At 38.0% G+C, this 27,042-nt stretch overlaps 1 protein-coding gene across 1 annotated transcript in view; it reads right to left on the minus strand.

Moving 5' to 3' along the window:
* The window catches only part of LOC137648041 (ero1-like protein), a 453,186-nt gene that overhangs the window by 49,780 nt on the left and 376,364 nt on the right, over nt 1-27,042 (minus strand). The window contains exons 8-10 of the mRNA XM_068380983.1: nt 1,247-1,364; nt 935-1,088; nt 6-78 (exon numbers count right to left, since the gene is read on the minus strand). Of these exons, the coding sequence (XP_068237084.1) occupies nt 6-78; nt 935-1,088; nt 1,247-1,364 (345 nt within the window). The remainder of the gene's footprint in view (nt 1-5; nt 79-934; nt 1,089-1,246; nt 1,365-27,042) is intronic.

Raw genomic sequence — 27,042 nt, forward strand, 5'->3', positions numbered from 1 at the left:
CAAACTCAATTGTTGATCCAATGGTTGATCAAAATTGCCGGAGAAAAGTATCTTCAATGCTGTTCCTAATCCAGTGATCTAAAATAAAAGGCAACATTAGTATTAATAGAATTCGAAAGGTGGTACTTAATTATTACTTTTATCCATTAATATGAAATCAAACTAATTACTGTACATTCATAAACCCAATTTAGACTAATAAATGTTACACAATAGTACCTTGGATTACTTGTCAGTTTGTTCTGGAAGAGAGCCCAAAACCATAAATACACATAAGCAGTACTGTACACTCATTTTTAATGGTAATTATTGAACAATTCATAAACACTAACATCATAAATAAATTTAAATTAATAATTCAAAAAGGAAAATATTCGCAAACTAACTAACACTAACTCTTAGAAAATTCGGGGCTGCTGTGCGAGAGGGAGGAGGAGGAGGAGGAGTAAATCACTTAATTTACGATTTCCGGATACATGGATACGCTATTACATTCAATTTTGGCATGGAATTTACCTTGCGATGACTGTTTTTGCCCTTTCTTTAAAATGTCATGAAAATGAGGGTAAAAATCACATGAACATAGCATGAACACTGCGTGTGTGCCGGATGGCCACCGCGTGGCTTATTTTGTTTTAGTCTCGTTAGTACTCGTCCACAAAATATGCCCAGAAAAATATTTTTCCTCGCAGACTAATGCAATGCTTGTAAACTAATTCAAATTCACATCCTTGTATTCTGATTTGCTCGCATTTAGTTACTCATAAACCCAGGTCTTATGTGCTTCTGAATAATAGTTTTCTTCTAAACACAAAGCGCATAAAACACAACTGTTACCATGTGATAATACTGTACTTTAGCATTTCAAAATATTTTTGAAGCTAAAATAAAAATTGAGAAACCTTGATAAGGGAGTCAACTTTAAATAACTCACCTGCAGTTTTCCCCATAAGCGACATTTGTCACATCCTACACAGTCCATTATACGCGATATATTTCGAAAGTGCTGTCTGAATTCTTCCTTTAATTTTGCAGCTTGAAATCCTCCAGTAAACATAGCACCTTCATCAAAATGGTTTGGGAAACCCCTAGAATGGAAAATGTCAATTACTAGCTAAACAATTTTTAAAATAATGCACTACCAAATTGTAATGACAAGCACAGATCATCAAGGACAAATATAAATATCTAGTATAAATGTTTTAAAACATAAGGTAAATGTAAAGAATGGACTATGTAAACTCACTTTATCACATTCAATAAATCTACAACAGCTTTTCTGACATCAGTGTCTTCCTCTTCATTGCCAGTGAAAAACTCTAGACTTTCTAGATATGGTGCAGCTTTTGCCAAAGCTTTCATTTCTGTAAGAAAAAATAACTAATTAACAGAGCTAGAAAAATGACAAATTGCTCAATTTTTTTTTAGAATAAACAACAAATAACAAAGAAAATAAAAAATACAGCCCAACACTTTTTTCTCTTGGCTTTTCCAATTGAATATACAGTATTAGTACACTACCTAAAAATCTTGTAAGCAACTTCTACTAACTGTAAGTTTCTGACTTTTAAAGACTTAAAATATTTAGCAAAGTTCACACAATAAAAACTTATATAGCCTAGTTTATGAGCATAAAAAGGTTAAACATGAAGTATAGTCAGGATAATGGCTTTGCCTTCCCATTGAAGTTGTTAACGTTATTATTGTATAATATACTTAAACTACATAAATCACTAATTTTAATATAATTCATATTTTCTCTAGCTATATAAACCTGAGTATTTAACATGAGTGTACTGTACTCTGGTGTGCAAGCTGATACAGCCAATGAAGAACCATCAAGGATCTGGCAACCAATATAGCATGCCTTACTTGCCCGTGTGTTGGGTTGCCAGGATCTGGCTTGAAATGGAGTGAATGCAGCAGGAAGTAAAACTTGAATGACTCTGGTTTGTATAGCTAGGAAAAATGCAAATAATTTTTCAAATTCTACATTTGATCAAACACAAAAACAAACCTTTGTCAATTAAAGTGGGTGTCTCCCTTAGACAGGGGCAAGTCCCATTGGCCTTCTAGCAGGCAAACAGCCCGGGATGAACATGCACAGTCCAGTAAGGTGAAAAACAGTGCATGTAATCCTTGCATCCTGTGACTCAAGAAGAGGTTATAATGGGTCACAGCCCACCATATTAAATGATAAGCTCTCATCTGTGAATGGCAGACTGCAAAGGCTGTAATATGATTAAGGATTTGCATATGAACCACAATTCCCCTCAAAAAGAACGCGTGAGAAAAACATTTCTACTTATAGTAAAAAAACTACCCGTCACTAGTGAGCTTACCTACTTGTGTCCAACCAGCAATAACGTTGCACATGATGATCCCAGAAGAGGGTGATGAAGACAAGAGATTTGAAAAGAAGGCCGGCTAGACGTTTTACTCTCACATACAGAAATTATGGGGTGCAACTGTTAACTTACACACTATGATACCTGTCCTGTACAGGGACCAGTTCACTACACCAATTACTGTCCAGCTGCCACAGGTCCAATGGAAAAGATGTCCAGAAACCTATAGGTGCAGTCCTAAGGTAGTCAGCAGTAAGGGTGGGTTGTCTTTTCCAGACAACATCTTTAAAGACTCGTGCTACTGAATGATTTTTATGGAAAGACATCGTGGCAGCAATTCCTCTGATATCATGGGCTTTGGGAGTGGATTGCATAGTTGTATCTTCCTTATTTTTGTATGCTCTCATGATGGTTTCCCGAAGCTAATAAGAAATGGCATTCTTAGTTACTTTTTTCCTTCTATCAGTACGGATGAAAAGATTCTGTACCTTAGGACAACAATGACATGTACGTTTCAAGTAAATACGAATTGCCCGTACAGAACATGATAGCAGGTTATCCATATCAGTCACCTCCCTGATTGATGAAATTGGGGAGTCAAACCAGATTCTATGTTTTTGCGAGAAAATTTGGTAAATAGGATATCGACAGTTGCCTCCACCTCCTGGAGAGTAAAACCAAGTACAAGAGTCTGTGAAGTTCACTTACCCTCTTAGAAGATGCCAGGGTTAGCGGAAAAACTATCTTAAGGGACCGAAAAACCATCATCCTACTCCAAGTAAGGGTCTTGATTTCCTGAGTGGGGCCAGCATGTTAGAAGCTCCTTGTCAATGCCAATAATTCCACGATGAGGGGGGACCAATTTCCTTCATTCGAAAAACCTGGTTCAAGGCTGAGGGATATCCTTTAAACCTCGTGACTGAGAACCGTTGCTTGAATCATAGGAAAACTATAAAGTTATAAAGTCAACAATCAAGGGAATATTAGTCTTGAGCAGAACAATGTGTCTTCCATGACACCCATCACAGAAGAGGGACCACTTTGCCTTGTAGACTGCTGTGGAGGATTTACACAGATATCCAGAAACCTGCTTTGCAGTCAGTCTTGTTACAATCTTAAAATCGTTACAGGTTCTTTTAATAAGTAAAATAAATGTCAACAACAACCAACATTGAAACACAGGAAATAAATATAGAAAGAAACTCACGAAAAAACACAACACGTTTATTCACAAACATAAAGAAAATTAATGTTACTTCTCCGGTTACTTTAACTGACAAATCAAATAAATCAAAACATCAACAGAAAAGGGGAACAGTCAGTAAGGTAGAAATACTTAAGAAATAGTTTTCTGCAGTGGCTGAGACGATACTGGTACGGAGACTTCAGGCTTGAGAACGCTGCAGAAGGGCAGCTAAAGTTCAGATGAAACTGGCACGATGACCGGATTTGAATACGCACCAAAAAGGGTGGCATCCACAAGGGACATCAAAGGTCCTCTTCCAAGAATTCGATGATACTGTTGAACTAAGGCAAGCTGCAGGCAGTGTTGGCTTTTCTCGTCACAAAGAAAGAGGGCTGGCTGCTTCAATTTGTCTCTTCTTCTCGGCCATAACAGGATTTTGGAGATAGGCCTTTGTTGTCTGAAGGGAAGGTTTTTATCTCTTTAGGAGAATGGATCTTATCTGCTTCGGACATAGTTCCTCTCTTGTCTTATGTCCTGTCCTATCTCCTTTGGACAATCTCTTCTTGAAGTTTATATACCCATGTATGGGCGGAGTTAATTACAGTGGGCAGTGGTTATTTCCATAGAAGGCGTTCTTTTTTAACAATTCTGCATCTCTATTGGCTTCCTCAAAAACGGCCACTTCGATCACGCCATGGAAGCTTCTAGAAGAAATTTCTGATGCAATCTGGACCACATGCAAGTCGTAACATATATCCTAAACAAGGATTTCTCTCAGGCTCGGTTTCTAAAAATATGCTGACTCCACTAATTAAGACGATGACATCTTGGTCAAAACAGGACAGTTCTCTTATCACGGCAGGCGCCATCGGCGAGGCTTGGTTTACTTCCAACATGACGACGACAGTGAAGTGATGACAGATTTGCCCAAACAGGGCCGTAGTCAAATCTCATCTCGCCTCGCTGCTTACACTTTGGGAATAGATATTTTTGTCTTTTAAGACAACTTCTTTAAAAGTATTATGTCTACCTATGACACGTTTCCCTAAAAGAAAAAAAAAAGAAAATCTACTGATTTTACTTATTTTTAAAGTCTGCAACGAAAAAACTCATTCATCCCTGAACTGAGGAACACCTGCATGAAACTCCAACTTAACATCAGGAAAAAATTCTTCTTTCGGACCCCATTCACTCAATACAATACTTCAGCCAAATAATAAAAAAAAAAAACCTTAATTTGCTGATAAAAAATACTTATTCTGAAAAATCTCTGGAAAGGCTATCAGCTATAACATTATTCTTTCCTTTTATATGAATTATCTTCAGATTATAATCTTGTAGCTCTAAACTCCAACGCATGAGACGTTTATTCTTATTCTTAAATCTTTCCAAATAAACTAACGGATTGTGATCTGTATACACAGTTAAAACAGGACTACTACATACATAAATCTCAAAGTGCTGCAAGGATGAAACTAAACTAAATAGTTGAATAATTTTGTTGAGCTTTATTTAGTTTCCTTGAACAATATGCGACTGGGTGCTTCGTCCCATTCAGTTCTTGCAACAAGACTCCTCCTATACCAATGTCACTAGCATCGATCGCTAAATTAAATTCCTTGCTAAAATCAGGTAACAATAATACTGGCTCATGAAGCATTACGGCCTTTAATTTATTGAGGCTTCTACACATTCCTCATCAAATACAAAACTTTGTCCCTTCTTAAAAAGAATAGTTATGGGAGCGCTTATTTCTGAAAAATGGGGTACAAATCTACGGAAATATGAAACGATCCCGAGAAATCTCATGGCCTACGTTTTAGTTGCTGGGATTGGGAAATTGATGATAGGTTCTGTGTTCCCACTTTTAAGACAAATCTTACCGAGACCCACTTTATGCCCTAAATAAGTGATATAGGTTTTCCCAAATTTGCATTTCTTTAAATTTAATACAAGGTTTGCTTTTTCAAGGGCTGTCAGGACTTTAGCTAAAATTCGTAAATGTTCTTTCCAAGTTTCAGAAAATATAACAAGATCATCTAAATACACAACACAGTTATCAATACCATTTAAAACTTTATTCATTAATCTTTGGAAAGTACTGGCTGCATTTCTTTACCGCAAAGGCATTACTTTAGGTTCATAACCGTAAATTTTACTAGCTCGTCTGCTTAGAGGTACTTGCCAATAACTTTTGGCCAAATCAAGCTTGGAGATGAATTTAGCATTCCCGAACCTATCTAAGCAATCCTCAATCCTGGGAAGTGAAAGTTACTTTGCTTAGTAACACTTTACTTTTCTGAAATCAATGCACAACCTATTTGTTCCATCTTCCTTTTTTACTAGAACTATCGGAGAACACAATTCACTCTCGCTAGGAACTATCAAATCATTATCTAACATATACTTAATGTCCTTTCATACTGAATTTGCCTTCTCTGGACTCAAACGATATGGACTTTGTCTAATGGGTTTAGTGTCCTGTAAATCAAAATCATGTTCTAAAAGATTAGTTAAACCTAATTTATCACTATCATTTTCTGGATAATTTCGAAAAACAAAACTAATTTCTCGCTGCGACACAGTTATTACTGGTATTGGGCGTTCGTTGTATTTCTTTAGCAAGTTTATGTGCAGCCACTTAGCTCTACGTCTACTCATATCAATTAAGTAATTCATATTGCCCCTTTTACCTAAAATAGGAAAAGGACCTACAAACTTATAAGATAATGAGGGACCTTCTTTCTGAATTAATACTAAGACTTTATCTCCCACACGGATATTTCTCTCCTTTGCCTTAAGATCGTATCTTCTTTTAGTTTCCCCTTGGTTGTTGCTCTCGTTTTCTATTGCTAATTTCCAAGCTTTCCTTAAATTCTCCTTGTAATCCTCTAAATTCTGAAAGTAATCTTCTCTACTCTCTTGAAGCATTAATTTACACTTTAAAATTTCTAAAGGTCCTTTAGCAGTGTGACCGAATAGCAACGCAAAAGGACTAAATCCTGTAGTGTCATAAGGTGCCAATCGTAAGGCTAACAAGACAAAAGGTAGTTTTTCTTCCCAGTCATGTTCAAAGTTATTACATAATTTTCGTAAGCAACTTTTTAATGTTTGATGGAAATGTTCTGCAATCCCTTGCGACTCTGGGTGATACAGCGTGGAAGTAACAAGTTTGGTACCTAGCTCTTTAATTTTGTCTTTGAAATATTTGGACACAAAATTTCTGCCATTATCACTTTGGATAACGCAAGGCAAACCAAACTTGGAAAAATAGTTCAACAAGCGTTTAACTACAGTTTTCGCATTGCAGCTTCTAACTGGGATTGCTTCTGGATAACGGTTAGTCTGTCAATGATTGTTAATAGATATATATTCCCTCCTTTACTTCTACGCAAAGGTCCAACTATATCAATTATTACATTCTCAAAAGATTCTCCCACTAATGGACTATTACATAAGGGAGCCCTGGGAATTACTTGATTAGGTTTACCAGTAATTTGACATTCGTGGCAGCTTGATACATATCTCTTAACGTCACCTTTCATCTTAGGCCAAAAGTAAGTCTTACTTATACATTTGAAAGTTTTATTTATTATTATTATTATTATTATTATTATTATTAATTGTTAAGCTACAACCCTAGTTGGAAGAAAAGCATAATGCTATAAGCACAGGGGCTCCAACAGGGAAAATAGCCCAGTGAGGAAAGGAAACAAGGAAAAATAAAATATTTCAAGAACAGTAACAATATCAAAATAAACATCACCCATACAAACTATGAAAACTTCAACAAAACAAGAGGAAGAGAAACAAGAAAGAATAGCGTGCCCGCGTGCACCCTCAAGCAAGAGAATACTAACCCAAGACAGTGGAAGACCCTGGTACAGAGGCTATGGCACTACCCAAGACTAGAGAACAATGGTTTGATTTTGGAGTGTCCTTCTCCTAGAAGAGCTGCTTACCATAGCTAAACAGTCCCTTCTACCCTTACCAAGAGGAAAGTGGACACTGAACAATTACAGTGCAGTAACCCCTTGGGTAAAGAAGAATTGTTTGGTAGTCTCAGTGTTGTCATACGTGTGAGGACAGGGGAGAATATGTAAGAATATGCCAGACTATTCAGTGTGTGTGTAGGCGAAGGGAATATGAACCGTAACCAGGGATAAGGATCCAATGTAGTACTGTCTGGCCAGTCAAAGGACCCCGTAAATCTCTAGTGGTAGTAATTACCCCTAAATGTCCTTGATCATCATGCGCTAATTTCAGAATTAATTTGCGAAGCTTTCTAGGAATACCTAATTATTCTATAACTTCCTCTTTGTTAACTGACTTGGGATGAACATAGCGACACAAAATTTTGTCTTTTAAACAAAAGGTTTCCTTACAAACATTATCGGGATCATCATCTAATTCACTTTAAAAAATTCGAGACAGTGTCTCATCCTCTCTCTGCAACTTAATTAGCTCATCTCTATTCAAAATGTTAGTGCCTAAACCATTGCAGTAACTATTACTTGAATCCACTACATCGACTACATCTACATCACTACTTTCGACAGCTACATCATCAACTTGGCTAACACTGTCAATACCGATGGAGTCGATCTTCTCAGCTCCACACTTGCTAAGATCAATCTCACCGCCTCCATCACACACGTTCGAATCCTCGAACAAACTATGACTGTAGTCTATATCTGTATCTAAACCTGACCTATTTACTACTATTTCAGGCACTGGTACATCACTTAAAATAGGATTCACACATCTGGATGTTGTTAAATCATTACCAACAATAATGTCAATGCCGTCAACTGGCAAATAGTCTACAACTGCTAGTTTTACATCTCTGGACAATCCCTGACTTATCAAGTTCATTCTCAACAAAGGACAAACAATGCAAATATTCAGAAACCCACCTATCATTAGTTTTTCTTTCATACTGATTTTTGCCCTTGTTGGCACACACTCTCTCCTAATAAGGGAAACGACTGCTCCGGTGTCCCTAAGTAAGACAACTTCTTTCGAATCCCCTCTTCAAGCAAAGAAACTACACCTTCAGACAAAAAATCTCTGTAAAATTTCCTAGTTTCTTTCATAAAGTCATTTCTGCTTGACGAAAGATTATAAACTAGACACACTGGTTTCTTGACATTCTCTACTATACAATTCCTTGCTATATGCCCTTTCTTATTACATCAATAACAAATTATATCTGAACTACTACCTTCCCATTTACTCTTACAAAACCTGGTAGCTGGCAGTATGACCTGGTTTTCCACATGTATAACAATAATAATGATAATCATATTTCCCTGTATTACTAATGCTAAAACTACTCGTACTATGTCGCATCTTACTAGAAGAAGGATTATTTTTCTTCTTACTATCACTTAAACTATGAGTAAGACTACTCATCTGCCAACCTTGTTGCATCTGTAAAAGACTTTTCACGCCTATCTTCTATATATAGTTTAATGTCTGGAGATATGTTATCGTTGAAGTTCTCTAACATGACTAAGTTCTTGAGATCATCAAAACTATCTACTTCAACGGAAGTTAACCAATCACCAAATGAGCTTTCTAACTTCTTTCCATATTCTACATAAGTACTGCTCTCATCCCTTTTCAAACTTCTAAATTTTTTTATGGTATGCCTCTGGTACTAACCTGTATGCACTAAGAACAGTTTCTTTCACAATATCATAGTCTTCACTTTCATCCTCAGACATACAGCTATACACAGAAAGTGCCCCACCACTTAAGACTGACCGTAAATACAAAGTCCACTTGTTTTTGGGACAACCTACTCCCTTCATTAACTTTTCAAAAGACATGAAAAATTTTGTTATATCTTCCTCATCAAATTTTTGAATTAATTTCAACACTGCACCCATACCTAAATGATCAGAATCATCGTTTAATGATGAATTACTACCCCGTCTGCTACCTGATGCGTTACATCCTGGTCTGCTACATGGCGAAGTATTATGAAAATTTTGCCTTAAACAAGCGATTTCTAACTTATGCTTACGCTGTCTCTCATTTTCTTCTCTTTTAGCTGCTCTTTCGTCTCTCTCAAACACTTCCTGTTCTCTCTTAAAAACATACTAACAGAGAGCATCGCCATCTAGACCAAGAAGTTTACCTGAAGCTATCAAATCTTTTGTAATCTCACTCATTCTGCTTCTTTCTATATTCTCCCTGTTTCAATTGGTTACGTTGTTGAGAATCCTGGCAAGGTCGCCAACTGTTACGATCTTAAAATCGTTACAGGTTCTTTTAATAAGTAAAATAAATGTCAACAACAACCAACATCGAAACATAGGAAATAAATATAGAAAGAAACTCAGGAAAAAACACAGCATGTTTATTCACAAACTTATAAAGAAAATTAATGTTACTTCTTCAGTTACTTTAAATGACAAATCAAATAAATCAAATAAATCAAAACATCAACAGAAAAGGGGAACAGTCAGTAAAGTAGAAATACTTTAGGAATAGTTTTCAGCAGCTGCTGAAACGATACTGGTATGGAGACTTCAGGCTTCAAAAATGTTGTAGAAGGGCGGCTAAAGTTCTGATGAAATTGGCACGATGACCGGATTCGAAGACGTTACAAAAAGGGTGGAATCCAGATGGGACATCAGAGGTCTTCTTCCAAAAATTCGATGATACTGTTGAACTAAGGCAAGCTGCAGCCAGTGTTGGCTTTTCTTGTCACAAACAGGGAGGGCTGGCAGCTTCAATTTGTCTCTTCTTCTCGGCCATAACAGGATTTTGGAGATAGGCCTTTGTTGTCTGAAGGGAAGGTTAGAATCTAACTCTATCAGACTTCTGGTCTTCTCTGTTTTTTATCTCGTTAGGACTTGGGTCTTATCTGCTTCGGGCATAGTTTCTCTCTTGTCTTATGTCCTGTCCTATCTCCTTTGGACAATCTCTTGAAGTTTATATACCCATGTATGGGCAGAGTTAATTACAGTGGGCAGTGGTCATTTCCATAGAAGGCGTTCTTTTTTAACAATTCTGCATCTCTATTGGCTTCCTCAAAAAACGCCCACTTCGATCACGCCATGGAAGCTTCTAGGAGAAATTTCTGATGCAATCTGGACCACATGTTAAGTCGTAACATATATCCTAAACAAGGATTTCCCTCAGGCTCAGTTTCTCAAAATGTGCTAACTCAACTAATTAAGACGATGACATCTTGGTCAAAACAGGACAGTTCCCTTATCACGGCAGGCGCCATTGGCGAGGCTTGGTTTACTTCCAAAATTATGATGACAGTGAAGTGAAGACAGGTTTGCCCAAACAGGGCTGTGGTTGAATCTCGTCTTGCCACGCGGCTCACACTTGGGGAATAGATATTTTTGTCTTTTAAGACAACTTCTTTAAAAGTATTATTTCTACCCATGACAAGTCTCAAAAATCCATTCTTTCAGAGAAGCTAGATAACCTCCAACCATGAAGAGAAAGGGAAGACCCTGCTATGTGGGACCTTTTGACTTGTGACTGATGCACAAGTGCTGGCCAATTTGGTAGCTCTCTTGGCATGTCTGTGAGAAGGCTTACAAGATCTGGATACCAATCTGAATAAGGCCATTTCAGGGTTTCTAGTGTTAATCGTAGGTTGAAGGTCCCTGGACATCATTACCTTGTTCAAGACTCATGGTACAGTATTAGGTTGAACTGGGGAAAGGTATACATGTCTAGGTTCTCCCAAGGGTGCTGGAATGCATCTTCCATCACCACTGACAGGTTTGGGACCAGTAAGCAGTACACTTCTAGTTTGTTGTTCAGGTTAGTGGCAAACATATCTATAATCAGGTGACCCCACAAAGTCAGGAGTTCCATTGCCATTAGAGGATTCAAAGACCATTCTGACCCAGCTATCTTGCCTAGTCAACCCAGATTGTCTGCAATCACATTCTGTCTTCCCAGCATGACAAACTGAATAATGTACTGCATGAACCAATACTCACTGATGCATCTTGACAGCCAGTTGGCAAGGGAAATGGAACACCAAACCCCCTAGCTTGTTGATGTATGTTACCATGGTTGTGTTGTTGCTCATCAAAACTTACAAGTAACTCTATAGGGTGTCCGTGAAGTGGAGTAACCCTAGATATACCACTTTTAGTTCAAGGTATAATAATTTATACAAAATATGTCTTCTGCGTCCATAGACCTGAGACGTAACGGTCTTTCAGATGGGGGTCCCCACCCCTATCGTGACGCATCTTAAAATACAGTAGCAGAAATCATGGAGGAGGGACCTGCAATGGGGATCCACTCAACTAGTTCTCGTCTTGAATAAACACCTTAGAAATTCTTCCTGACATCTGGAAATGGACTGGATATAACGGAGGGAAGTCCATCTTCTGACACCTTGAGACTTCAAAGCCCATTGGACAGATCAGAGGTACATCCGACTGAATGGAACTAATTTCTTTAGAGAGGAGAGGTGGCCCAAAATCCTTTGCCCTTGTCATGCTGCTATAGCTTCGGTCCCTGAAAAACATAGCTGCGATCTGTTTAAACCAAAATACTCTGTCTCTTGATGGAAACACTTGGTCTTGGAGTGGGCTAATGTCCACGACTAAATACCATAGAAGAAGCTGAGGTTCAAAGATCCACTTCTTGAGATTGATCTCGATTCAGAAGCCATGACAAAACTTGAGGTGTCTGTGGTGTAGAAAGCTAAGCTTCCGACTCTGCCAGTAACAGTCAGTTGTCCAGGTATTACAAAAGTCTGCTGATGATGGAATGCACCAGAATGAAAAGACCGAGTGATGATTTGCGGTGCCGTAGAGAAGCCAAAGCAAAGGCCTCGAAACTGGAATGTCTTCTCTCATAGAGCAAATTGAAGGTAGTTTCTGGACTTTAGATGGATGGGTACCTGAAAGTATGCATCCTTTAGGTCTATAGACAGAATGAAGTTGTTTCGTCTGATTGTCTGTAGGATGGTGCTGGGTATCTTTAATTTGAACTCTGTCTGAAAGATGAACAGGTTCAAGCAAGGCAATTCTATGGTTTCTATCCTTCCGTTAACTTTTCAACTAGGAAAAAGTTGCTTTGAAAATCTGGAGACCTGTCCTGGACTTCTTCAATGGGATTATTTTCCAGAATAGCCTGAACATTAAAGAAGGTCCTTTGTAGATCCTTTAAAATACTGTACAATGACAGGTTCATCGGAGTCTGAGTCAGAAGAGGGTGGCAGGTCATGAACTGGATGAGATACCTGGAGTGAAGGACCACTACAAGTCAAGGTTCTGTCACGTAGAATCGCCACCTCTTCAACTGACTTACCAGGTATCCCCTCACAGATTGTAGAATGAGGGGATTGCTTTCCCTAATGGGAACCTCTACTTCCTTGACCTTGTAGATTGGGATGTCTGCAACGCCAAAAGGAATGTTTTGAATCCTGTCTCCAGTAGTGGGGATGGTTTGGTTCAGGAAGGAGCCTACATTGTGGAGGTTGTAGTTTGGGAGAGGAAGCTCTTGATTTTGCAAATGGTGGCAGAGACTGCTTAGAGGAGTCTGCCCTCCTAAAGAAGGTAGTTTTGCTCGCATTCTCCCATTTATCAACAACCACCGTGACCTCAGCAGGCGGAACAAAGCTGGACATTGTGTCATCGGGGTGTTCTGAAGCCCCAATGAGTCCCTCAAAGCCATTTGAGGCACAAATTTACTAACAACTCCATTCATTCTCTTGAGGATGCAATTGCCTCAGAGGAAAGCACATTGGTGGAAATGAAATTCTAGTGCCTTAGCCCTGACCGCACGTTCTTCGTACTATTTTCGGACTCATGTCTGAGGACTGTGCCTGACTAGTGATCCAACCATAAACATGCCTACAAGGCTGACATGAAGGCTGCTTCAAAATTTAGGATTTCAGCTGCTGACAAAACTGCCGAAAACCTCTGACTTCTGAGAGAATTTCTTACTCTAAACCACAGGGAGAAAAGATGCCACATCAGGATCCAGAGGCAACAGATTAGGATGTGCCCCCTCTATTACATAGAAATTTCTCTAATTAGACAGCATCGGGGGAATTAACTTTAACGACCTCGCTGCCTTAAGGGAGTCCTTCGAAGCCGAGACTTGTTCGATCTTACGGATGGTGTTTCCACCTGACGGGATCAGGGTAGTTTCAGCCTAAGTGTAGAACTGTAAGGGTTCTAGGAAGAACCTGTCAATGGATGTCTCCTACCCTACGTACGGTGCCAGAAAGGCCTCACCAAGTTTACTTAACCATCAGATCACTCCAAGAACCTGCAGAAAGGATGAATCCTCACCAGGCTCTGTTGTCAGAGCTTCCAAAGGATCTATGTCTATAGGATCGGATCTGAAGAATCCACCTTTACAGTGATGGCACAGGGTTCCTCAATCATAAAGGAAGAGGGAGAATCAGCACCCAAGCTCTTTTACTTGGCTGAAGAACAGAAGAAACTTCCTGCTTGATTACTGGATCACGATTCTCACAGCTTTCAGGAATGTCTTTCCATTGTCTCCCAAAGTTTGGTGCAGAAATGGTGAAAAGAACGGTGACAAAACCTGATCACGAAATGACAACTCCACCGCTGAAGCTGGGTCAGGATATTATTTACCAGGAGGAAGCAAAGACCTAACATCATCCTCATCTGAGGTAGGGTTAAGATCAATTAGGACCAAATGGTGCTCCCCTTTAAATGCCTTATTCTTAGGAGCTGTCGTAACATGAGGACCTGGAAGAATCCCATTACAAAAATATGGAATCGGGGGAGTACAAGGTCTTATGTACCTAGTTCCTCTCGAAGGATGTTCCTGGAGAATCATCCTACGAAATGGTGGGAAAGGTTCAAGATGTCTCTTTCTTTCAATATGCTGTTAAAGCAGAACCATGTTTGACTTCATAGGAACTGGGATGTTTCTGCTTCTCTTAGGAGTCGATTGCAGTAGTGTGAGGTGTTGCAGGTTAGGTGCTGAACGCCACGTTCAGCACCTAACCTGCAACACCTCACACTACTACAATAAACCAAGTGGAGGAGAACAGGTTACTTCATGAGATACTGTATAATCCGCTCCTGCAGGACACAACTGCAACGGATGAGGGTGCAAAGATATAGGGAGCTCCCCTAAACTGTGGATTGGTGGATGTACATCTGATCTGTAGTATGGCGGATGCACCACTGGATTGTGGTTTGGCTGGCTCACCACTAGATTGCAGTTTGGTGGTCATGTCTTGCACTCTAGAATTGTATGAAGGCGGATGCACCTCACTAACTCACACTCTTTGTTGATGTTGATATATCACCATGCTACCATGCTGGCAATCTGGCCTGGAGACAAACTCATAACGTGAAAATTCGGAGAGTATCCTTCATTTAATGGACCACTTTTAATGATAGTCAGAGATGATTTCTTGGACATACTGTACATTAGTCCTGTTGATGTCATGGCCCTCATTGTGTAAGTGGACTTTGTTGCATGAGGTGGAGATGAGTAGGATGTCAAGAAAGGGGATGGTATGGAGTCAGGTGAGGTTAACGATGGAGGATATTCAGGCGATGGTTGGGGCTCTGGTTGAGTGTTCAAGCATAATGACATCAATAATTGTTGATGCCGATATAATTCGTTATAAATAAATAAAAGGAAATTCAATTAAAAACCATGAAAGCAAAGATGCAAAGATGTCCTTTTAAAAGTTAAATAGCTTTCAAAAGACTTGCTTTTAAAATGAATCTAAAAGTACTACTAGCATAGTAACATATTCTGCCCTAGAATCTTAGCAAGGATGAACCTGCCATCCTCACCTCAAGCCTTAAACAGATATTTAGTTCTGAAGGTACAAAATATTGGGCATTTGGTCAGCAAATGCCTCACTGTCAGGGGTACCAAACAGTCATCACAATATTGCTGGTGTTGCCCAGTCATCAGAAACTCGGTCAAAAGAGCGTGACGCATGCGAAGGGGTCAAAGAGTACTCTCCCACTCTAAGGGCATCATGTTATACCTCCAAGGAGATATAAATATCCCAATGCTGGTGCAAATTACAGTATTATAAAACAAGTTCTTAATTCTTGGAAATCAATCATTACAGAGGATGAGATACATTCTTAGTAGCAACTCAGCTGCAACATTCCTTGGCGGTAAATCTGCCTTTTTTTCCAGACACACCTGTGTGTGGTACAACCAAACAAAATTGAATTGTTATACTACTCAGCCCATTAAAAAAGCCACTCTGGAATTAAAAACTTCAAAAGCTTGTAGGCCACTTTAGCATCACTAAAAATTGTAAAAGTGCCTCCTCTTTAATACTATTTTTTTATTAGCAGTTAGTATGCTATACAGTTCAGCAGTATATATAAAAGATATTAGGGGAATTGCACCTCTACAATTAAAGGCACTGCCATATACTCTTCATCCAATGCAAGCATCAGATCTGAGCCATCAGTAAAGATAAAAGTCGATTCCCTATGTTCTTTAACATGTTCCATTACAAGAGATCTGCTTCTAAGTCAGTCATGTTCTTTTATACACCCATAAAATATTTATCGAAAGATATCTATGGTAATTTCCATGGAGGAGTTGGTGATATCCTAAAAGAAAGCCTTTTATTTCTAGCTATGCCAAACCTGTGTATTAGTTGTTTTACCCAAAAACCCGTAAGTTTGAGGAGATTTTGGGTGCACCTCAAAATATGTAGAATGTCTTACAAGGTTTGCATTATTCTAGGGGTGTTAGCTATAACCGTTTGTTTCTGCATGTAAAATCTAACTGGCCAAATCTAGGAGAATCTAGGCCAATCTGATATCAGAATGGTATAATGAATCTAAAATCTTTAATCGACTTAGGGTGGCTGAGGAGCATATTTCACACCCATAATCAACTTTTGAAAAAAAAACTCAAGGCCTTGTACAACTTTAACCCCCATCAGTCGAAGTCCGGCTCTGAGCCGGTTATCAGAAATGGTAGATTTCGATCGAAATCTGGCTCTGAGCCGGCTCTCAATAAAACAGCTTTGAAAGGGAAAATAATTAGGTTCATCTTCATGTTAGTATTCCAGAGTAACACTTGTTTATATGTCATGCAAATAATATTATTTCAAATAATGCACATCCAGTTTTATATAGGAATTTTTGCTTTTGAAAAAATTAATAAAAATAGCAAAAATAGGGATTCTTTGCGCAGTAAAATTCGCCAAATTGGCCAGAATCAATAACTATCTTTAGCGGCTCAGGGTGGACAATTCTGTTTCTCTCGCTATAAGCATCAATCTTATCGGCCTATCCACAATCTCAAGCAACTACGTGTTTTTCTTGTCATTATCATCCTGTTAGGCCCGTAGTCCAACAACAAACAGTTGACCGAGACTTACCTCACTTAATTAATACATCCATGCGGTTCATAAGTCAGCATGTCTCTCCGCCAAATAAGATCTTCAAATGAATGAACTATTTATATTACAAACTAATAACATTAACTAAGTCACAATGATGATTGTCGCTTCCCTATACACAAAAAAAGATTACCTTATGGCAATCTGGGACGATGAATCGCTTCCAAGTGATAAACGAAGGAAAGGTCACTGTTCCTTATCCCATCAAACAATATCCATTCTCATTGTCATGTCAAAGTCAACCATATTTCTATCTGGTATATATATATATATATATATATATATATATATATATATATATATATATATATATATATATATATATATATATATATATATATATATATATATATATGGGTAAATATCAACACAGCATTGTGTTCAAATAGAAATGAATTTCTACCTCATACGTGGGATCGAACACTAGCCCCTTCTAATATATATATATATATATATATATATATATATATATATATATATATATATATATATATATATATATATATATATTATATATAATTATATATATATAATTATATATATATATAATTATATATATATATATATATATAATATATATATATATATATATATATATATATATATATATATATATATATATATATATATATATATATATATATATATATATATATATATATATATATATATATATATGCGTACTCTAACACACTGACACACACACACACTAAACTGCACATAATACAGTATATAAAATATATGATTGTATATATATATATATATATATATATATATATATATATATATATATATATATATATATATATATATATATATATATATAAACATGTACATATAGGGACTCTTATACAAGTGTCCATTTGTATCGTGTTTTAGCTTTTATTTCTCACTTAGAATATCACTGAAAAGATATTAGGTAATCTTATGGAGAAACCAAAGTGAGAAGAAACAGTACACCATGTTTGCCCCCTTGTCTGCTCCTAACTCGGTCTGCCTCATATGTGAAACCAAGGAGGGAGACCGGAAAATAATGGATAAGATGCGAGTGCAAAAGATTTTGTCATAAGATATGTGTATATATAGTGACAGGTATCACTGATAATGAACTAAGGAACCTAGATTGGTTGAAGCCAGACAAGCAAAGTTATATATATCAAAATTGAAGGAAGGACGATGGGAGTATAAAAGAAGAGGACCTGGGCGAACAAGACACGAGAATTGCTGAATTGGAAAACAAAGTTGCGGACCTTAGCGCATACACAGCAAATTCCACCCAGACTACTGACCTCACTGAGAAATTTGATAATCTTGCTATGAATATGGAATCAATTAAGGCAACACTTCAATCATTGATGGACCCAAAACCAGAGACAACGACATATGCTGACAAAGTTAAGGAAAAAAATCTGTTGGTAATTAAATAAACAAATACAACAACTAAAATTACTGAAAGAAAACAGGAGGTCGAACAGGCACTTAGACATTCCTATACTTAACACAAGGTTAACTTCGAATGGAAAGGTTGTTGTAAACTTTCCTAACAAAATGGCCAGAGAAAAGGCTGCAAACAAAATTCGGACATTGATTACTGACACTGAAACGAGAAAAATCGGAAAATGAAAACCAAAAATAATGATATGCAATATATACAATGTTGAAGATGAAGTAAAAAAAGCCTTGATTCAAAGAAATCGTTGCCTGAACCAAATCCAAAATATAGAAGAGAAGATAAGTGTAGCCCTGAATAATAATGATTCAGGTGGGACTACCAACTATGTGCTGAAATGTGATCCTGAAGTTAGGAGGGCTATTCATGATAATGGGGACAAAGTTTTATTATGACAGGGTACTTATAACATACGTGATAGGTACCACGTGATCACCTGTTACCACTGTCAGAGGTATGGACATCTTGGAAGAGATTGCAAGTCTAAGAACGATGATAAAGTTTGCGGGAAATGTTTAGGAAAACATTCTACCAAGGAGTGTAATTATATCAGAGTGTATTATCTGCACAAAGTTAAAACAAACCATGTGACCACATAGTAAATTCTAGAGATTGCAAAGCTTATGACTTGGAATTGAAAAGATTTGCAGAAAATACTGATCGGATACTAAGGATGTCATAAACTGTGGCTATGTAAATATACAATCTGTATGCAATAAAACTAATTCATATTCGAGAATTGATAAACGGGAAATATTTGGACATACTAGCATCATCTGAAACAGGGTTATATAACTTTTACAAGGCTAAAATCACTGAAATGACACCCTCTACATGCACCTTCTTTCAAATACCGAGAGGGTAGGTTTGGTGGGAGTGACGGACTCTTTATTCAGAAAGATTACTCAAATCTCAAAATGTTAAAAAGAACTAGTGTAACAAGCTTTGAATATATAAAAATAAACTGTAGGCAAAAACCAAAAAATATCCTTTATAACAGTCTACAAACCTTCGAGAACAAACACTAGTATCTTCTCTGAAGAATTCAGTGCATTCATTGAGATAATAATCAAAGAGAAAAATGAATTAGTTATTTGTGGAGACTTCAATTTTTGGATGGAGGATGCATCAAATCCTGACGCTTTGGCATTTAGTGAGTTATTAGAATCATATCAATTAGTGAATAATGTAGACTGTACAACTACTTTAACTAGGCATACGTTGGACCTACTTTTGAGTGATGCAATGAATAACATTGTAGCTGATATAAATGTTGAAGAGAAACGTACTATCTCGCCAGTGCGCAAACTTATTACGTTTAGTCTACCTCTACAGAAACATGCATTAGTAAAGAAAATAAACTTGACATAAATCAAATTCTTCTCCTACCATATCTATTGAAGAAGTTACGAAGAAAATAAATGATGCTATCAACATTCCCTGCGATCATGATAACCAACGTTTGTTGGGAGCTATGTGCGTTAACTGTCCTACGACCACTTATGATAAAGTGAGTAAAAGTATATGATACCGTGTGCCTACTGATGGAAAAGACTATAACTGTTAAAGACCAGTCTCCATGGTATGATGGAGAGACTAGTAAAAGAAAAAGAGGGAAAAGGACGTAAAGAAAGAAAGTGGATCCGGTTAAAAACTGAAAGTACGTGGGTAAAATTAAAAACTGCTATGTGTCAATACAACTACCTACTAAGAAGGAAAAAAACAGAACCCACGAAGTAGCAACAGACATATATAGCATCTTCTAAATGGTATAATGGGATGTGCAAACGAAAAGAAGCTACCTGATGGATACAGGAACTAGCAAATAATTTTCAACCATTCTTTAAAAACCAAATTGAGAATATAACTAGGTCATTTGTAAATATTCAACAGCAGATTAAGGATACACCTGACACACTGATAAAATTAATGAGATTTAACAACATAACACAAGATGACATCACCTGGATTATCAAGAGAGCAAAGAAAAGAAACTGTGCGATCAATCATATGCCGGTGTCTGAAGTAATTGGAGAGAGAAACTTTTCTAGTCTAGCCGAGATAATAATGAGAATAGCAATGTAAGAATGAAGAATGTAAGTTTCCCAAATCTAAGAAAATGGCTATAGTCACACAAGTTCAGAAAAGTGCTCTGGACTACCAAGAATCAAGCTTATATAGACCTATTTCGAATCTATCCTTTGTTTCAAAAGTGCTTGAATATGTAATTCTTGAACAACTAGTCAGTCATTTAGAAGTAATAGAAGTTTTGCCTGACAACCAATCTGCTTACAGAAAACCATAATCTACAGAGACAGCCATCTGCTCTCTTATAAATGATATGCTGGTAATGATGGATGAAAATAAATGTGGTATTTTAACATTACTCGATCTCAGTGCGGCTTTTGATATAGTTGTGCATGAACTGCTACTACATGATATACGGTGCATAGGCGTTGAAGATCAAGCTTTCGAATACCTAAGAGACTTGGTTGGTAGAAATTAGTGTGTGCAAACTGGAAACTCTTACTCATCATATGAACCTTTAAACAGAGGGATACCACTTGGCCAAATCTTACTCTGCATCTATACTATCAGTCTATCGAAAATACTACAAAGGCATAGTATGAAATACAAACTATTTGCGGATGACACAATTTTACTTCTCCATAAATGATATAGATGACACTACTGAAACTCTTACCCTTAATAGTATTAGAGAATGGATGACAATTAAACAACTAAAATTAAATGGTGGTGGAAAAGAGAAACACTGAAAATCTTGGATGATATTCAAATGAACACAAATAATGACTGTGCCGATGTCTAGTAAAATTTGTGATCTAGGTGTATTTCTTGACAGTAACTTGTCTCTCAATGCCCAAATAAATAATGTGGTAACAACTGCTGGTTATCATCTAAGAAATATTGCTTTTATAAAAAAGTACCTGGATGAAAAGTCTGTAAAGAAACTTGTGATAAACTGTGTTATTACCAGGATTGACTATGCAACTCCATCTATTACAATTTGCCAAAAGTACAACTTAAGAAATTACAAAACATAATGAACAGAGAAGCTAGACTGATAAAAGGTGTCCCACCTAGAAAAAGGATCACCCCTAGACTAATTGATTTACACTGGCTGCCAATTAAAGCGAGAATTGAATTTAAAATATGTACAATAACCCACCAAGTTATCAGACCCAGTCGTCCAAAATACTTGAGAGAATTGCTACATATTGCACAGCCAACAAATCGTGTTGACACGAGAATAGTTACAGATGGTTTCAAACTATTGGAACCTAGATACATGACTACTGTAGGCTCCAGAGCCTTTAGATATGCTACCCCGAGATTATACAATAAGCTCCCATGAGACATCCAAATGATTGAAGACATAAAGACTTTCAAGAGGAAACTTGAGACTTTCTATTCTGTGAGTCGTTTGGGAGGGACGATTTTAACAGTATATGAGCAATACGTGATATGAAATGTTGAATACTCTGAACAAACAAGATAAAACGACAGAGGAGGTCCTATAGAGAGTGGAGTTGCCCTGCTGTATCAAAGTAAGTAAAGTAAGTAAAGAGTACTGTGAAATAGCATGCGACTAGTTATCATTTTAATATAAGAGTGAACAGTATGTGTTTCTTTATTCTTTATAAGCTTTCATGATGGAGACAGAGCGGTTGTTCTTTATATTCTCTGAATTTTTGTATGTTTTTTTTTATTTTCAATATAAATAGCTACCTAAAATTTAGAGAGACAAAGCTAATCAAATATTCAGTTATACTGTAAGTGTTCCGTAAACTAGCAGTACATTTGTTAATAGTTTCTAAATGTCTTTCATCTTGAAAGTAGAGGAAGAGATAATTTTGGTTGTAGAGTCTGTGTATATGTGAATGTTGTGAAGTTAGAGAATCAAAAATATGGATGAATGAGCTAAGGCAAACTGATATATTTTGTTTTTCTATCATTTGAAAAAATATTAATTAATTATTTGATTCTCCTTAATTAAAAAATTGATTTGACGATATTCATGAAATTGTCTCAAATTTTCTATGTAAAAACTACTAATGCAAAAAAAAAAAAATAAAAAATGGATCTCCATTTCTTCAAGGGCTTTTATTTCAAATTGATTTTGTATTGAAATGAAATCTACACTATTGCTGATCTAAAGTGTTAATGATTTTCTAATACACATTTCAGATACTCAAACTTAGCAAAAAAGTTTATCATTGATGAAAGTAAATACAAAGTTCACGATGCTCAATGCATTTTCAAACAAAAGCAGAAATGTATATACGGTAATGGACCTTTGAATCTTAAAATATTATTGTAATCTGGAGAGACAAATCATAATGATACTACAAAACAGAGGAACTGGCTTGGGATGTTCTTCATCAAATATTGAGGATCTATTTAGTAACAATAACTTTAGTCTACCTTCACACACATAGATAAATAGATAGATAGATAGACATATATATATATATATATATATATATATATATATATATATATATATATATATATATATATATACTGTATACATCTATATATGTGTGTATATATATATACAGTATATACACACACACACACACACACACATATATATATATATATATATATATATATATATATATATATATATATATATATATATATATATATATATATATATATATATATACATCTCTCTCTCTCTCTCTCTCTCTCTCTCTCTCTCTCTCTCTCTCTCTCTCTCTCTCTCTCTCTATATATATATATATATATATATATATATATATATATATATATATATATATATATATGTATATATATAGTATATATATATATATATATATATATATATATATATATATATATATATATATATATTTCATAGTGAACAGGGAAGGTGTTAGTTCCTGATATCCTTTTTATTCCCAACATTTTGTGATTCTTAATCACAATGTCCAGGGCTACAAATAAAATATATGCATAATAATTAAGAAAGTTATTTTTTTTTTTAAATTCATTTAAAACAATAAAATCAGTTAAAAATTAAATGAAATTCAAAAGGAAAATATATATATACATCAGACAAATTAGTGGAACCAACAAAGCCGGAGGGGGCTCATTCAAGACCTCACAGTACTTCCTCTGCTGCACGAAAGGTGGCGGGAGGAGCTTAGAGGAATAGCCATAAAAGAGAGAATTGGAGGAGCCAGCAATATGGAAAAAGGTCTTCCTCCAAGCATCCGTCAACCCCTTCGACAGGGCAAAGCTGCACTGGCCTTGGTTGGTTGTGCCGTAAACATGGTCAAGGACAGTGTCCTTGCCCTACTGGGCGGTGTTTGGATGTAAGACTTTCTGAACATCGTAGGGCCTATGAACTCTATGAATTCTAAAGATTTTTTTTTGCCATCATTGGGTCTGCAAACCTGTTGATGACCCTCATACAGGCCAAGACCTGCCAGAAGGCGTGCTCTGACTCCTTCTGTTCTGCCTTCATCAGTCTAGAACTAGCAGCCCTTGGGAGATAGTCATTCTCATAAGCATGGTAATCATCCACCTACGAGCTCTCACCCATAAAATTCCGGGGTGGATTGAAGTCGTCAACCATGATCGTGGAGGGAACGTCAGTTGCTGACGTTCCTTTCACTGCTGCAGAGGTCCCTCGAAGCTTCTCTTGCAGATGCCTCTGACTGAGGTATTCTTAGAGACCATCTTGGTGTCCTTGGTCTCTCTACAGGCTGAAGGTACTCCCGAAGAGAAGGTATGGAGGGTTCCGTTCTTCCCACCTTGAAGAAGGCTGTTCCTCTCTTGCCGAAGGAACTTCTTCCAGATAGCCAGTCTCTTTAGAGAAGGGGCGTGGTTCCAGAGAGCCAGAACAAGGACGTCAGAGACCTCTCAAGTAGATTGAGAACCTCGGCTTGTACGAGGGTGGTGAATATCTCGCAGAGGATGAGTCGGTTGCCTCATTCTCCCCTTCTTCCTGGTTGCTAAAACAGGAGTCAATTGCACATGGGAGAAGTTTTGCTGTATGTCCCCTCCGCACCTACTGCTCCCTGCTTCTTCTACAGGGGTGACACAATCATCACTGGAGATTAAAGTCTGCATGGAGCTGGCACTAAGGCTCTTTGTCTGGGGTTCGGGGGGGGGGGGGACCCAAAGTGGGGGAACTGGCTTCTCCAGGGAAATCCTTGGGGTGCTGGTTACTGCTGCCACTGCCTGGTCTGCAGGAAGCAGGCCAGAGACCGTTCGATGTACTGCATTCTACCAAAACATCGAGCCATGCAGGTTCTTTACCCAGTGTAGGGAAGACCGAAAGCTTCTTAGAAAGGCAAGATGATGGATATTGCTTCTTAGGAAATCACTGTCTTGGAGCCTGAAAAGAAGGAATGTTAGGTCTCTTAACTAGAATCATTGGCTTAGGTATGGCCTCTCCCTCTGGTTTGTAAGAGCATGATGTCTTAGAGGTGGATGGTCACTGGGACCTAGAAGACTCCCTCTTGTTGGCCGGGAAGGGGACTGGGCATGCGCCGTGCTGGGTCTTCACTGAAAGAGGATGATTCCCAAGGGAATGAATAGGCTCTGATATTTCCTGGAAGAGAAGTTGGCCTAGGCCTGGAAGATTGTGTTTCCCTAAAACATGTAGGTTCAGGGCTGTACCTGAAATGCCTAGAAGGCTCAGCATGATGCAGTGGAGATCGATCTCTAGCTTAATGACTAGAAGAAGGAGAGCTATCGAAGGAAGGACAACGGGTGTCGTCTCAGCATTGATCGCGAGTTGTTAGGTGGTCATGGACCGGACCGGAGAGGAGTCCCTGGAAGGGCAATGGAGAACCATAGCCTGAGATCAGTATTCACAAGATTACAAGATACAAGCCCTGGCTGGCCAAAGATGATCCCACGAAGGAAGGTGACGATCGCGACCTGGAGAGGGACGATCACGAGCTGACCTGTAAGGATCTGTAACAAAAGAGAGATGATCACAAGTAAGGGAGTGATGGTCATGCATTGGTGAATGACATTCCAGTGCTGGCGCTTACGAGCCGGCAGCAGACCAGGTGATAACGAACGCCGAGAAGATGGCGAACGACGAAAGGCTGGTGAACTAGTTGGCAAATGCCAAGAGATTGGCGAACACCGAGAGGTTCCAGGAGGTTGGCGAACAACGAGAAGCTGGAGAACGTTGAGATGGCAAACGCTGCAGAGGTGGCAAATGATGAGGTGGAGAATGCCTGTGAACTGGCGAATGACGAACAGCTGGCAAACTGCAAGAAGCTGGAGAATAACAAGTAGCTGGGGAACAACGAGAAGTTGGCTAACGCAGAGAAGCAGCGAGTCACAACCACGAGCTGACTGATAATTAAAAGCTTGAGTGTGACGGTCACGAGCTGCAGAGTGATGGTCACGAAGTGGCGAGTGATGACTACGAGAAGAAGGGTGACGAGTGACGAGACGATAGTAAACCTCCATTAGGAGAGTGAGAAGATTGTCGGTCCTTGGGAGTGTTGAAGAGATGTCTCCTGGCAGGTTGGAGAAGGAGATCGTCTGGAGGGGAAACGCGGACTACGCTCCCTTGAGGAGGAGGAGTGACGATCCTTGTGACGGTGCGGGCTTCTGCCATCAACAACATGCCAGCGAAGAGGAGAGATGACTCAATGAGGGTAGCGAGGTTTTTCTGAGGGGAGACATGTTACAAAGTGCAGGGTGATGTCTAGAAAATCTCAAGAACAGAGTCTCTGGGGAAGACCTCACTCGCAGACGGGAGAGGTGAGCACTCGACAGAGAAACCTGCTTCCGACTTTGCTACTCTCGGTAAGTGAGAGTCGGCTCAGCATGGGACAGAGCGCAGTCTTTGGCAACATCAGCAGCTGTGTGTGACAGAGAAAGGAGAATCCTGTCGGCTGCAGGAGTGAGAATCCTGTTGGCTGCAGCAGTGGAAGACACTCCACAGTCTCTGCGCTCTGAAGTCATCAGTGAAGGGGCTTCTACTTTGGAGGAAGCTGGTGTCTGCTTCCTCTCAGCAACAAGTTGAAGCAGTTCTAACAGTGCCTCCAGTGATGGCCTAGGAAGTTGAGCACTTCCAGCATTCATGATAGATGTTATCCTGGTCATAATGCCGCCCAAGGGAAGCAGGACACAAAGAATGCGGGTTGTCTCGACAGAAAACATGAAAGTCCCGCAGGAGAGGCCCTCAGGTCCTAAACAGGTCCACATACAGAAAGCCAAAGAAGAAAACAGACTTGAAAAAAAAAATCAGAAAATAGCGATTAAGTCAAAAGGAATCAAGTTGGAAGGCAGAGAGCGACAATGCCCGTTCTCCACCGAACAAAAAGCAAAAGTGCTAACACAAACCAGGTGTGTGATTGAGTTGGGTAGCGGGCTACCACCCTCCCAACCCACCTTGCTAAAAGTCTTAGGGCTCGTCTTCCAGCTTCACCAAAAGTAATATCCGTATAAATAGCATAGGGTTTGTATTTAGCGTCGGTGCAAATGAATAAATATATACTCACACTATATATATATATATATATATATATATATATATATATATATATATATATATATATATATATATATATATATATATATATATATATATATATAGTCATGCCTCTCTTCCTGTAAGAATCCTCTTACAAAATTTTCAAGCTGCAAAACAAAATGCGAATTTTTTTATGACTAC

The sequence above is a fragment of the Palaemon carinicauda genome, chromosome 10, assembly GCF_036898095.1.
Source record: "Palaemon carinicauda isolate YSFRI2023 chromosome 10, ASM3689809v2, whole genome shotgun sequence".
Lineage (NCBI taxonomy): Eukaryota > Metazoa > Arthropoda > Malacostraca > Decapoda > Palaemonidae > Palaemon > Palaemon carinicauda.